We start from the raw sequence: 15,482 nt of genomic DNA, 5'->3' as shown, positions 1-15,482 counted from the left end.
AAAGTATTCAGACCCCTTCACTTTTTTCACATTTTGTTATGTTGCAGCCTTATGCTGAAATCGTTTAAATTCATTTTTTTCCCTCATCAATCTACACTCAATACCCCATAATGATAAAGAGAAAACAGAATTTTAGAAAGTTTTGCAAATTTATTAAAAAGAAAAAACTGAAATATCACATTGACATAAGTATTCAGACCCTTAACTCAGTACTTAGTTGAAGCACCTTTGGCAGCGATTACAGCCTCGAGTCTTCTTGGGTATGACGCGACAAGCTTTACACACCTGGATTTGGGGATTTTCTGCCATTCTTCTCTGCAGATCCTCTCAAGCTCTGTCAGGTTTGGTGGGGACCGTTGGTGGACAGCCATTTTCCGGTCTCTCCAGAGATGTTCGATTGGGTTCAAGTCAGAGCTCTGGCTGGGCCACTCAAGGACCTTCACAGAGTTGTCCTACTCCTGCGTTGTCTTGGCTGTGTGCTGAGGGTCATTGTCCTGTTGGAAGGTGAACCTTCGGCCCAGTCTGAGGTCCTGAGCGTTCTGTTTCAGGTTTTCATTGAGGATATCTCTGTACTTTGCTCCGTTCATTGTTCCCTCAACCCTGACCAGTCCCCCAGTCCCTGCTGCTGAAAAACACCCCCACAGCATGATGCTGCCACCACCATGCTTCACCGTTGGGATGGTATTGGGCAGGTGATGAGCGGTGCCTGGTTTCCTCCAGACATGACGCTTAGAATTGCGGCCAAACAGTTCAATCTTGGTTTCATCAGACCACAGAATCTTGTTTCTCACAGTCTGAGAGTCCTTTAGGTGCTTTTTTGTAAACTCCAAGTGGGCTTTCATGTCTTTTTCACTGAGGAGAGGCTTCCGTCTGGCCACTCTGCCATAAAGCCCAGATCGGTGGAGTGTTGCAGTGATGGTTGTCCTTCTGGAAGTTTCACACAAACTGTACCGGTACCTACTTGGTACCGGTGTTTATTTTCAAGTTCGGTCCATGATCCTGGGTTTCGGAACCGCGGCGATAGAGTATAGGCAAACCTCATGGGATGACATCTCTTGGGGAGGAAGATTTCTCCCGAAAAGTGTCCCAATGACTGTAGAGAAAAAACACTGCCACTAGATGGTGCTGCTGTCACCCAGTGTGTTCCAGGAAGTAACTTCCCATAAGGAGTTAAGATGGTGGTTAAGTTAAGATGAGTTAAGTTAAGACAGTTAAGATGGTTAAGATGGTCTTAAAGTCAGAGATCAGTTAATGTATGGAATAGTCTCCCTGGAAATGTAGTAGCAGCAGAAACAGCAGATAAATTTAAGTTGGAATTCGATAGGTACCGAGAAACATTGGAGATAGAAGGGCCTAAGGATATTGGTAGCACTTTTAGGTAGCTCAAGCATGGATGAGTGATTTTGTGCATCTCATGTGCATATATTTTTTATTTAAATAATGAAAATAACTAATTCCCCATTTTTATTTTGGCACCCTTGCGATATCCCTGGGCATGCCATATTGTCTCATCCACAATTCGTCCCCTCATTCCCCCAATTAAATTGTGTCGTTTTGATGGATAAAGCTGGTCGGGTGGTGACGTGGTTCAGGGACGATAGGCCGAATGGCGTCCTCCGGCACCTAGCTTTTGTGTAACCTTGTGTAACGTGCTAAAACTCAAGCAAGCGAGAGCTGTTTCTCGAAAGACATCCTGTGCTTATGACGAAAAGTCTTCACTACGTTGTTTGGAAAGTTTGGAATTAATTTCTCAATTCAATAGGAAAACAAAAACAACACCGCGGTGTACAAGGGAGCTGGCTCATCCCAACAGTTCCCAGATAAAGAGGAAACTCAACTGGCATGACCTACTATTTGACAGCGAGTAAAAAGCCAAATGACAAATATGGATAGGATGGGAAAGTGTAGGAAGAAACTATGGTTTCCAGCTGCGAGGGCCAAATTCCCACAATAAACTTTACATATGAAAACACTCAGGACAATATGTGAAGAAGGGGAAAAACAAACATGGATTACAAAGAGCAGGGCGAAACTTTTTTCAAAATCAATCGAGTCACAGCAGCAAACATGCATGATGAAGACAAATTAGGTTTGAATAGCTGTGGTCAAGCCTGACTCAGTTGCTCCAACCATTTCAACAAATAATCTTTTTCAGAATCGATACTTTCGAAACAGCAGCACAAGTACTCGGGAATGAATAATGTATAATGTGGTTATTGAGAGAACATTAAAAGTGAAAAATGCCACACTTTTAGAGCTCATGAACAGCACTGTAGATTATAGCGCAGTGGAGGATCCCGGTGGAACTCGGAGCGTTGTGGGCAGCACACCACATCCCTAGAGTACTGTAGCATATTGACCCGATGACGATGCATTTTAAAGTTTGTCTCCCTGCACGCTGCGGTAACCCCAATCACAACATTGAGCAGTCACTTGTTGGCTATGTGCTGCAGAATAACTACGTCACTGGATCAACTTACCATTGTTAACTGCGCCAACGAAGGTGGATGGAGGTTATGTTTTCAACCCTATCTGTTCACCTGTGAGCAGGATATCTTAAAAAAAGGTTGTGGACGGATTTGGACGAAATTTGGTGGGCAGGTTGGGGGTGCGACATCAACGAATTGATTCGCTTTTGGTGAAGTTCCGGATCCGGAACAGGACACGAGAATTTTAATATATTTTTAAAGTAATTCATCACAATTGCCAAAAATGATATGTAGCACGATATTTCAAAAAGTTGTGGACGAGTTATGGCAAAACTTGGCGGATGAGTTGGTTAGGTGACAAGAACAAGCTGATTCGATTTTGATTCAGCTCCAGATGAAGATCCGGGCCTATCAGTGGGATACAAACAGTAAACTGTTCAGCCTGGCGGAGGTATGCGCTCTACCGAGTGCCCTTCTAATTCCCATTGGTGTTTCAGTGATTCAAACCTTTCACTGTCCAAAACTGCTGAATAAGCACGTTGCTGCTTGAATGTAGCATGTACTATGACATCCATCAAAGGAGGCCATGCATTACAACCAGAGGTAGGCATCAGTGGGAGCAATCGGATAACCAATGACCAATCATGGAGAGCTCAACAAGGTTGGTGCATTATTGCAGAAAATACACAAAAACAAAATGGACATGTTGTACAGTGCATCAGTACTTGGTACGTGGACCCTTTGCTTAAAATAGGGTATGACACCTTGTTTCTTGTTTTCAAGCTCCTGTGCAATTTATCAATGTGTGACTATGGAATGTTGTTCCAGATCCTGAAAGCACTTCACACAATTCACCCAAGTTGTTTGGTTGCCATTAAACTTTGTCAGTATCCATGCAACCCCCACATATCCTCAATGTGGTTCATATCAGGACTTTGTGTATGCCAAGGCATCTTTGTGAGGGCTCCATCAGCCTCTTTATGCTGAGGATAGTTTTTTTTAACCACATTTGTATTTCTTGGGGTCATTGTCGTCTTCATTCCCCTTGGGAATACTTTCACAAAGCCTACTATTTCTCAGTTATTCCATCCCGCATGTGCTTGATCCCATCCCGCTTGTGGCGTTGCTATCCGTCCTCTTGGTCCTGGTACATTGAATCCAGTGGCAAGGCTGTTGAGGTCAACTGGCTTGTTTCTCAACATGTAAGACTAAACTGGCTGAAGGTAAATGCAAGTCACTTTCTAAGGCTCCTTCCTCAAACTAGTGGTGGCACCTTGTCACGTCAGTCTCTGGTGTCTGCTCCCCTTCCATCCATTCCCTTAACTCAAATGCAGACTCTGCCCAGATATCAACTCAACTCTGCATTTGCCACGAAACATCTCATCTTCTCAACCCATCCCACTCTGTCCCTATCTTACCCCACATACCCACAATCCACTGGACTCTATTCCCTTCTCACCCAAGAAGGTAGAAAAAGTCCTGACCCTGCTTTTGCGATGGGCTCATATGGCATACCATATTCTAAAATCCTCTTCTGCTGCTTCTGTCTCTTCTCTGTCTGCGCTCTTCAGTCTATCCTTCTCATTTGGCCAACTCCAATGTGCCTTAAAATCAGCAAACATCACTTCCGTCTAAAAATAGGGTGCTTCTTCTTCCTCTTCTTCTTTTCACAAAGATTATTTTCCAAAACTGTCTGTCAGCTTAGCCCTTGGTCCACGTACTCCACACAAACAGTATTACCTTAATGACTGAATCCATGCCTTTAACAAAAATCCTTACCACCAATCCCGTGATCTTTATCTACTTTTGTCCAAATTGGGTTTTTGGAATCAACATCCCCCCCGCTTCATGCCCCCTCTTTCCGCATCCCCCCTCACCACACCCTCTCAAAACTCCATGTCTCCCCTTACTGCATTAATCCTCATCCCACCTTCTCAATGCTTCCTCCTCACCGCATACACTCAAAACTGCCCTCACCACACCCACTCAAACATCCAAGGTCTCCGCTCCAACCTGACTAATCCCTCAATTAAGGCCGCTGCTGATAGGCCTGACATCATCTGTTTAACAGAATCCTTCCTCCCACAGGACATCCATGACTCATTTGTGTCTCTCTATGACTATTGTCTACTTCGACTTTATAGGGCTAATGCCCTGCCATTGTGGCAGAGTTTCACTTTACATCAATAACTCAATTTCTCATGCCCCTTGACCTCATCATACACCTCCCAACACCTACAAGTACATTTGGCTGCGACTTCCCCTCCGCTCCCACCTCATTTGCCTGTGTGTTGTACCATACTCCAAGCAGTGATGACTTCATCGACATCTCTCTCTCTCAGCCATCATGGACCAACTTTTAACCACTCATCTCAACTCTTCTTTCCTCATATGTGGCTATTTCAATCGTCACTATGATAATTGGCTGGGTGTTGGTACCTCTCTCACCTGCCATGGCACTTCAGCAAAGGACTTCTTTGACTCCATGGGACTGAATCAATCTGTGAACTTTCCCACCCAGATTTCTCCCAATTTTTTCCAATCCTCCCTTCTAGATTTGGTGATGACAAATGTACCTGCGAATGTCTCCTGATCTTCCTCCACCTCAATTGTTTAATCTGATCATAAGATTGTGAGGGTCAACATCTCTCTGGCTATTCTCAGAGAGCTGCTTTAGCCACAGAAAGCAGAAGTCTTCTACAGAAACCTCCCTTCTCTCCTTCTCTCCTTTTCTCTCTTTTTTTCTTTTTTTCTTTTTTTCTCTTTCTCTTTCTCTTTCTCTTTCTCTTTCTCTTTCTCTTTCTCTTTCTCTCTCTCTCTCTCTCTCTCTCTCTCTCTCTCTCTCTCTCTCTCTCTCTCTCTCTCTCTCTCTCTCTCTCTCTCTCTCTCTCTCTCTCTCTCTCTCTCTCTCTCTCTCATGCACAGATTCATCCCATCTCGTCTTCAGCTGTACCCTACCCTTCTTATTGCTCGAGATATACTGAATTTTATAGTGAGGCAGTTGCTCTAAAACAACTTGTCTTCTGTTTCTGGAAAGCAAACCCGACCGAGGTCAATCTCAGATAATTCCACACAGTTCACAAGAAGTCTCAGTAGAGCCAGAAAATAAAATCAGTCCAACCTCAAGAATGAACTTTCAAGCTTGTCTCCCTCCTCCAAAACTTGGTAGTGCATTGTTAAAACTATCTCAGGAATATGCTCTGCCTTCAGCCCTTCCCTATTTTCAAATGGAACCACAGCCAACTCCACTCGTGTGAAGGCCGAATGCCTCAATTCTGTGTTGATGCCAAATATTGTGTCCCCAACCACTTGCTCTCTGTAACTACCCTACCTAGTCACATCCAACTGCTCCAATAATCTTTAGACACCTTTAGAAGACAGTGTCAAAAGTGTATTAAAGGTAAAAGGGGTCTGAGTGGTCTAACAGGGTATTAATGGTTTTAGGGGTCTATATGGTCTTATGATTCTAAAGGGTCGAAGGGTCTTATTGGTCCAAGGGGTCTTAAAGGGTCTTAGGTGTTTTAAATGGTCTATAGGGGTCTAAGGCATTTAAAGAATGTAAATGTCTAATGGCATCTAAAAGGTCTAAAATGTCTAATGAATCTACAAAAATCTAAGGGGTCAAAACAGTCTAAAGGGTCTAAAAGGTATGTTCCAACAGTACATAATTAATAGACAAAATCACGGTGCAACTGACGTTCAAACAGTACGTAATTATGAGACATAGTCACGTGGGTTAGTGGCTGGTCATACACTTGCTCCATTAGATATAGATAGCAGAGTACCCACCCTGAGGGTGGGTAGAATTTGCACATTATTTGCTGAAAAATTATAGTCTGTGTTTTGCAAGAATACCATTGTTTGTGTGCTGTGCACGATCTTAAGGGGTATTCTGGGTCTTAGGTTGGTCTTAGTTTTGTTTTGCTTGATTTTATGGTGATCTTCGGATTATAAAGGGTATAACAGGGTATATAGGGTCTTGGAGTTCCAAAGGGGTCTAATAGGGTAATAATGGGTCTTAGGATTCTAAAGATTCTTGGGGTTCTTATGGGACTCAGCAGGTCTGTAGGGTCTAACAGGGTATGTATGGTCTAACGGGGTCTTAGAGGTGTTTAGTGTCCAATAGTGATTAAGGGTATTTGGGATCTTGGTGAACAACGGTCTTTGGGATCTTAGGGGTCTAACGGGGTCTGTGGGGTAATATAGGGGCCTAAGGGGTCTAAAGGGATGTAAATGTATTATGGTGTCCAAAGGGTCTAAAGGATCTTAAAGGGTGTTCAAATGTCTAAGTAGTGTCAGCAGTCTAAAGGGTCTAAATGTTTAAAAAGTATGTTCCAATGGTACGTAATTAATAGACGTAATCACAGTGCAACTGATGTGCAAACAGAATAGGTAATTAATAGATATAATCACGTGGGTTAGTGGCTGGCCATACACCTGCTCCATTATATATAGATTATTATTATATGTTGCCCTATTGCCCCAGTGTTAGATTGTGGTTCTTTCATCTCGCTCTTCCATAAGTCTCAATCTTCTGCATAAAAAACCCCGCAAATATCAGACTTTATGAATGAATTGATAATTTTCGAAATGTATGCAAAATTAAACGTGTCATGTGTGCATTTAACACGTGTACAATCTGTGTGGAACATCTAATATGACCCATTATCGAAATAGAGCACATCCTCTCCCTTGAAGGATATTGCCGCAATCATTGTCTCAGCAATTATGGTTCCGTACTATCTGCAAATGTCAAATATAAAGGTTATACTTTAATAACCTGAGCAATAAAATTGCCATTATTTTACTGGCTTGTTAAGATGAAAAAAAAAGTGCGTGAACCAATATGGGATCAGAGGAGATCTATGGGATCAGATACAAGGCATATGGGATCAGATACAAGGCATATGGGATCAGAGGAGATCTCGAGCTCAGTGCTGAACGACATAATTTCCTTTTCTGGAAACAGAGCATTATTCAACAAAGCACAGCTGTGGTTCCATAATGAAAGCATTAATAATTCACCAGAGCACAGAAAAATAATTCCACCATGGGCAGAAGTAGGAGCATTCCACCAAGACGTCCTGAGGTCAGTGGGCCGGAAGTGCTCACCCTGAGTGCCAACGAGGAGCAAGGGCAGGTCCGCCGGGTTTCGGAAATTCACCAAACGCCCATAGTAATTGTACACTGTCTGGAAGCTGATTTCATCCTCCAGGCTGAATACGAAGATTATGGCATCGACCCACGAGGCAAACTGTGCGGGGGTGGAATTGGGAGAAATTGATTGGGGGTAATGGGAAGGGAAGGGGGAGGGAAAGGGATGGAATAAAGTTAACCCCATGGGAAAAAGTACAGGAAGGAATTTCCCAAGGCCACAGATTTACCGATCTGGTAACACAGGAGGCCATTCAGGGGGGGAAAAAATGGCAGAACCCAGACAATGCTTTATTTCCATTTTGGAAGAGGCTATTTACAGCACCAACAGCATTCCAGAGAGCGTGCAAATCTGGAATCCATTCGTTTCATGGGCACTGGGAACCAACCTCCCCTACCCCCCAGGGCTTAATGCAAGGTTGCATCTACAAACAACCGGGCCTAAAATTGCAATCTGGGAAAACACATGCAACGCTTTCGGCCAAACATCCCACAACCATTCCTCAAGCAAATTATCAAATGGAAATATGTGTTTTCAACAATGCATTACATTCACCCTTGAACAAAGTAACCGCCTTCAAATTTCAGGAAATTAATACAGGAAGCATTAACAAATGACTGTGTATACAATGTCAACACACGTGCAAGCAAATAACCCTATACTAACAACTTTATCCTGCTAAACAAACCAAATATCAACGATGAGGCCCTGAAAACCACAAGACAAACCTTTGATCAGAAATTGAAATTGCCCTGACTATTTCAATAATCTTGATAGAGAGTGCCACATACAAAGCAGTCCCCGCTTCAGTGATGTGTTTCACTTGAGGAACGTTCAATTTCAGCAGCATGTACAGGGTGTGGTTAACAAAAATAAGTTATAGAACATTTCAATATGAGTACATACATGTTAACAAAAAGCCAGAACAGATAAGGTCAAGGGTAATGAGCCATCATTCAGAAATGTGATGACTTATTCATTTTGCACAGCAACGTCACATCAGATACCTGTGTGAGTATTTGGCAATTAATTTGCTTACCTTCTCACGTTGGTGGTATTGTTTATAGGAGGGTGTCAAAAGGAAGAACAGGGCCCTCGTTTGCTGTTTTTTAAATTTTAGGTTTCCTAGGTGTGCCTCCCTGTTGCTTTACCGATGGGTTTCATCAAAATGCAGCTTGATGTACTTCACAAACATGTGGCAATGTGGCATGTCCAACTGTGAATCCCCATGAGGATTCATAGTTTGTCATATGTTTGTAAAATGAAGTGAAATACGTATAAAAAACCAATATTTTATAACATGTAGTTGTTGTTGTTGTTGTTGTTGTATAGCCCCTGGAAAGTTCTCTCGAACAGGCTCATGGCACAGATACAGCGGATCAATCTCTCAGAAGTGACATAGAGATCCTCCACATCCAAGATGGTGTACCCCTGGCGTCGTGAACCAAGAACCATGAGAGGGAGAGAGAAAGAGGCGACAGAGACAAGAGGGAGTGTGGCTGCACGCACTGCCCTGACAAATCTGGACAGCAGGGAAGAGTGGGGATGATTTTCTGGGAAGAATGCGAGGGAAGACTATCCACCCTACGGGCGACCTTGTTCCAAGCATACAACACATTCTTCTGACAAAAGCTGTACCTTTATTTGGGCAGTGTATAGGCAACTGACAGGTCCCTCAATCGCTCTAGAATGAATGATCGTTTTAAGGCCATTTTTCCCCGCTACAGCAGGGGTTAGCCTTGCGGGCCCCATGACAATCATGGTTCCCTGTTTTGAGGCAATGTTTTTATTGCCGGATGCCCTTCCTGGCGTCAACCCTTGGTCGCCTCTTACGATGCGCAGGGATACGGTGCACCTATTCTAAACCGGGGTACACACCGGGATCATTCATCCCAGCAAGCTGGTACTCAATTTGCCGACCGCGGAAAGATGACAGGCTGAGTCAACCCCCCTGGTGTTAATTTAGCGATCGACCGGGATTCGAACCCAGGATCCTAGGATCCCAAGCCAGCACCCTAACCGCTAAGCCAACACCAGGCTCTAGAAAATAAAATAAAAACCCGGGTTACGTGCATGAAGCAAAAACATGCCTACAGTCCTGCTTATAATTCAAAACGCCTCACTGCACTGGAAATTAAATGTGGGGACACGAATACTGTACTGTAAAGAGTGAGACTTGTAATATCCTCTCCCACCTAGAGGTGGTGCAACACAATACACATTTCCAAAGAGAATTTGCGTCCCCTTTTAGTCCCCCTAAGAGCACCGGCAATGATAAAAACACCCCTTACACTAATTGGGGTCACACTGATCATATGTAGCAAGTCTTGATGTAATCGGGCCATAACTGTAGGAGTAGTAGCACGACAACCAAACACACAAATACACAAACAAACAAACAAACACCGGTGTGTGAATTATAGTAAGGATTTACCTCTGCCAACGAAAGTGGACGGAGGGTGTGTTTTCAACCCTGTCTGTCTGTCTGTCTGTCTGTCTGTTCATCTGTGAACAAGATATCTCAAAAAGTTGGGAATGGATTCGGCCGAAATTTGGTGGAGCAGTTGGGCGCATGATAAAGCCAAATTGATTAGATTTTGGTGAATATCCGGACACTAGAATCTTTTGAGATTCTTCACCATTGTGAGATAGGGCCAGAAACTATAGAAACAGTGCGTATCAAAAAAAAGGTAATCCGAATTCAAGGGGTTAATATGCAACGGTTATTTATTTTGACAATTTACATGTGGTTTAGTAATTAAGAGGAGATCCTCAGCTTTCCATTGATACCTTCCATGCATCATTGCTGTCACACATGACCGAGTACATGTTCATTGAAAATGACAAGTTCAAATCGCATTTTTACAAGTTTGGCTAATCGATGCAAGTCAGGATAATTGGTGCAAAATGCACGTCAGATGTGAACTTTTCTCACGAATGATTGGCCTTTATGCACCCAAACCTTCAACATGTCCACCTCCCCTTTCAACACAAAGCTCACAGCGGCGGGGCATGCCCTGAACCGCTCGTCTCACCATAGCCGGGTCATTGCGCAAAGCATCCACTTCATGTCGAATACGGCCCTGCAATTCGTCAAGATCACGGGGAGGAGTTACGACCACCTTGTTCTTTAAATGTCCCCAAAGGAAATAATTACATGGTGTGAGGTCAGGTGATCTTGGCGGCCATTCCACTGCATGGTTGAGGACGATGACTCGGTCTCCAAAGAGTTCCCTCAGTCGATCTCGGACAGCGATAAGACGATGTGCTGGGGCGCCGTCTTTGGCCCACCAGAGATATCTGAAGACACCACGAACCTGTCGCTCAAAGTTCTCCTCCAGCTGCGGTAAAACTTCATCATTGATCATCTGCAGATACCTGTTACCATTGACATTCCTTTGAAAGAAAAATGGTCCGATCACCTGACCACTTCCACAAAGTCCCAACCAAACAGTCCACTTTTGTCGATTCATGTTGGTGTCAAAATTAAATTCTGGGGGTTGTCTTGTCGGTGCATATTCAAGAACATTATGGGTGTTGACCTTGCCGTCCATGGCGAAAGCAGCTTCGTCGCCGATAACGAGATACCGCAGGAAATTGACATCTGCTTTGCAACGTGCTATCAATCATCTGGCAAGCACCAGCCTCCTGGCAAAATCCCCTGGCATAAGTTGATGCCGGATGTGAATCCGATATGGATGTTGGTGGAGGTTCAGTCTTGTGATTCAGTTGAATGTTGCCGAAGGCAATCCCGTCCCATTTCGTCTTGCGCTGGTATCCCTCGGATGCTCCAAAACTTGCTGCCTTACTGCTGCAATGTTCATTTCCGAACGCCCAGTGCGCCTCCTACCAGAATTCTCCTTGTTGTGGTTGAGGCTAGTGCCATGCTCTTGGTATTTTCTAACATTCGCCCAGATGGTTTTGGCTGCTGGGGGCTCCCGTTCTGGGAAACGTTCCCTGAACGCATCACGAGTTCGCTGCAAACTTCCAGTTTGGTGAAAGGTTGTAACCACGAAGGTCCGCTGTTCAGTCGTAAGTTGAACAATCTTTGCAATGACTCAGACCGTCTCTAAACCCATACACTGTAGGCCCATCTTAAATACCCATCTTAAACAAAGGATGACGCAACCGACGATTACCAGACGAGCTTAACAATTTTACATAATCAACTTGGCAGTCGACAAGTAATGCGTCCATTTAAAACTGTTTTGCACCGATTAGCCAAACTTGTAAAAATGCGATTTGAACTTGTCATTTTCAATGAACATGTACTCGGTCATGTGTGACAGCAATGATGCATGAAAGGCATCAATGGAAAGCTGAGGATCTCCTCATAATTAGTAAACCACATGTAAATTGTCAAACTAAATAACCTTTGCATATTAACCCCTTGAATTCGGATTACCTTTTTTTGATACGCACTGTTTCGCATAATATCTCCAAACGTTATGACCGGATGTGGATCAAAGTTGGTGGACAGTTTCAATGTGTGACAAAGACTAATCAATTTGATTTTGTTGCAGATTCAAATCAGGACACAAGTATTTTTTAAATTATAAGTGAATCTTCACCATTGAGAGAGATGATATATGGTCATAAATCGGTCAAAACGGTGAACGGTCAAAAAAGCATGAAGCTTCAAAACGTTGTGGAGGAGTTATGACAAGCCCACATGGATGAGTTGGTTAGGTGACAAGAACAAGCCAATTTGATTCTGGTTCCGGTCCGCATCCAGATCCGGCCTATCTGTGGGATATAAAACGTAAACTCCTCAGTCTGAAGGAGGCCGGTATATGTGCTCTACCGAGTGCCGTTCTAGTTTTACATTGCTTCGAGAAGTTTTACTATATATAATTTTGTGTGCTCCTTCGGTATCCTTGTAAAGAGTTCCTGCTTGTATGAAAGCTGTCATTCCCACTTCTTCTACAATCCAGGAAAGACGGGCTTTTAAAACGGGCATCTTTATGATTAAACAGACACGAATGTTTGTTTTAAGAAAATGGATGATTAGCTTCCAAACCCAGGAAATCGATTGTTAGCTTTCCAACGGTAGCACGTTTTTTAATTATACTACAACAGCAGTAACCGCTACATTAAAGCTCGAGGTCCTGCTTCTTCTTCCCATGATGTACGGATGGACGTGTCTCCTTTGAGTAATATATTTTTCAAGGATAAATATGTGATGTTTTCAAGCTTTAGAGTTTCGATGTTTTGTTTTGTTTTGTTGTCATGTTTTCATTTTTGAGATGTTAAATCAAATAATATATTTACTCCAAGGGCTGTATTTTTAAAGAGAATATCACCACAACCTGGACGTGAGCTTCCAAATACAGCTGTTTGTTATTGATAGATCATGGTACCTCTTTCAAATACCACCTGAGGTTTTTGGTATCGTTCCAGTTACTGTGACTATATGAATGACTACATTATAGTTGGGTTACAATCCTGGACGGGTCACCACTCCGACACAGTCTAAGTTGTGAGTGGAAGACCTTTTTCACTTTGCAAGTTTACCTCATGTTTATTCTTAACCACTTTGGCTCTTTCAGAATTATTTATATTTTAACCGAAAGTCATTGGGCACCAAAATACTTTACGAGCAATGCCACCCATTCTTTTATTTATTTCTGAGTACTATACCTAGTTCCCTTGCCTTGTTTTCAATATCAACACTTGAGGGAATAGTAGCTTCAGATGTGCGTTAAATCACGATTATCGATTGTACTTTCCGGGTCAATTTCAGGTGTATTTGGGGGTATGGATTTTGTTGTTGTTTTTGCAGAAATGCCAGAGGACGACTCTGCACAAGTGGTTCTAACACAAGTGTTTTGCATCCACCGATTTGTTGAGCTTTTTCATCTGCAGCCAATCCTCCGTTGTTCAATGGGCCTGGAGAGTCTTGAGATGGACTTGTTTTTGTATACACTTTTGTGAATAGAAGGCTTCTTGCTTGTCTTGATATCCTGCTTCTTAACTATACAGTACTTGTGGATAACGTTCACTACCACGCATGTATTTAAACATTGGCACTGTTGATTGGTTGACAACTTTGATTTTGTTTTTTGGGGAGAGGATTGTTTTTTAGATTAGCCATGTACATTGTCCAATGTTGATCTTCCTTAACAATTGCTCTCCATGTGCATTTCTTTGTGGCAGACTTGGTGGCTCTTTTTAACCTTTCACTATAAATATGAAATGTCATTTTCGATATCATGGATTGTTACCCTTGATTTGATCTTAATTTTTTTACATTTTTTAAATGAAATGTCATTTTCGATCTCATGGATTGTTATCATTGATTTGATCTTAATTTTTTTTACATTTTTTTAATGAAATGTCATTTTCGATCTCATGGATTGTTGTCCCCCGTCGCACCACGGAGCGAAAGGGGGACTATGGTTTTACCCCCCGTCCGTGTGTGCGTCCGTGTGTGCGTGCTTCTGTCCGTCCGTGCGTGCGTACCCTTGTGAGCGGAATATCTTGAAAAATAAATGAACTACTAACTTCTAATCCGGTGTGTGGGTGTATCTAGGCATAAGGAAGAACGCTATTGAAAATTGGGTCGCCACGTCAAAATCCAAGATGGCCGCCTCCATGTATGTCTGAACATTGTGAGCAGAATATCTTGAACAATAAGCGAAGTACCAACTTCTAATTTGGTGTGTGGGTGTATCTAGGCATAAGGAAGAACGCTATTGAAAATTGGGTCGCCACGTCAAAATCCAAGATGGCCGCCACCATATATGTCTGAACCTTGTGAGCGGAATATCTTGAAAAATAAACGTACTACTAACTTCTAATCTGGTGTGTGGGTGTGTCTCCAACCCACTCGCAAATATTATCGACTCTTCCATGTTTTCTGCGTCTTCCACTTTGTCAACTCACATCACTTCACCGACGGGGGACCAAGGCGTAACGCTTGTTATCCTTGATTTGATCTTATTTTTTTTTGCATTTTTAAATGAAATGTCATTTTCGATCTCATGGATTGTTATTCTTGATTTGATATTAATTTTTTGCATTTTTTTAAATGAAATGTCATTTTCGATCTCATGGATTGTTTTCCTTGATTTGATCTTAAGTTTTTGCATTTTTTAAAATGAAATGTCATTTTCGATCTCATGGATTGTTATCCTTGATTTGATCTTAATTTTTAGCATTTTTAAAATGAAATGTCATTTTCTATCTCATGGATTGTTATCCTTGATTTGATCTTAATTTTTAGCATTTTTTAAAATGAAATGTCATTTTCGATCTCATGGATTGTTATCCTTGATTTGATCTTAATTTTTAGCATTTTTTAAAATGAAATGTCATTTTCGATCTCATGGATTGTTATCCTTGATTTGATCTTAATTTTTTGCATTTTTTAAATGAAATGTCATTTTCGATCTCATGGATTGTTATCCTTGATTTGATCTTAATTTTTTACATTTTTTTATGAAATGTCATTTTCGATCTCATGGATTGTTATCCTTGATTTGATCTTAATTTTTTTTTTTTTTTATGAAATGTCATTTTCGATCTCATGGATTGTTATCCTTGATTTGATCTTAATTTTTTGCATTTTTTTTATTTAAAATGTCATTTTCGATCTCATGGATTGTTTTCCTTGATTTGATCTTATTTTTTTGCAATTTTTAAATGAAATGTCATTTTCGATCTCATGGATTGTTATTCTTGATTTGATCTTAATTTTTTGCCTTTTTTTTTTTTTTTTTGCTTTGCCAGATATAAACGTTCTTTTCACACACCTGTCAAGTCTAAATTGGATTTCAGTATTGTCAGAGTACGGTCTTACCAGTTTCCATTGTCAATTTCATTTTTCGTCATTTTTTGCTTGAGATATTCCAAGTACAGCAAGCATCAAACTTTGTGCTTCCTCTGCATTTTCTCTT

General features: G+C 41.9%; 1 protein-coding gene across 7 annotated transcripts in view; it reads right to left on the bottom strand.

Annotated features, from left to right (window-relative positions):
* Positions 1-15,482, bottom strand: part of LOC137429645 (arf-GAP with GTPase, ANK repeat and PH domain-containing protein 1) — a 644,187-nt gene that overhangs the window by 281,725 nt on the left and 346,980 nt on the right. For 4 of the 7 annotated variants that reach the window (XM_078779672.1, XM_078779673.1, XM_068119745.2 and 1 more), the window contains exon 5: positions 7,542-7,683. In XM_078779672.1, the coding sequence (XP_078635798.1) occupies positions 7,542-7,683 (142 nt within the window). Of the gene's footprint in view, positions 1-7,454; positions 7,684-15,482 lie in introns of all 7 variants that reach the window. The other 3 variants (XM_078779671.1, XM_068119743.2, XM_068119744.2) reach the window with 1 other exon arrangement.

The sequence above is a fragment of the Myxine glutinosa genome, chromosome 6, assembly GCF_964187855.1.
Source record: "Myxine glutinosa chromosome 6, kmMyxGlut1.1, whole genome shotgun sequence".
NCBI lineage: Eukaryota > Metazoa > Chordata > Myxini > Myxiniformes > Myxinidae > Myxine > Myxine glutinosa.
This window is presented reverse-complemented; position numbering and strand designations above follow the sequence as displayed.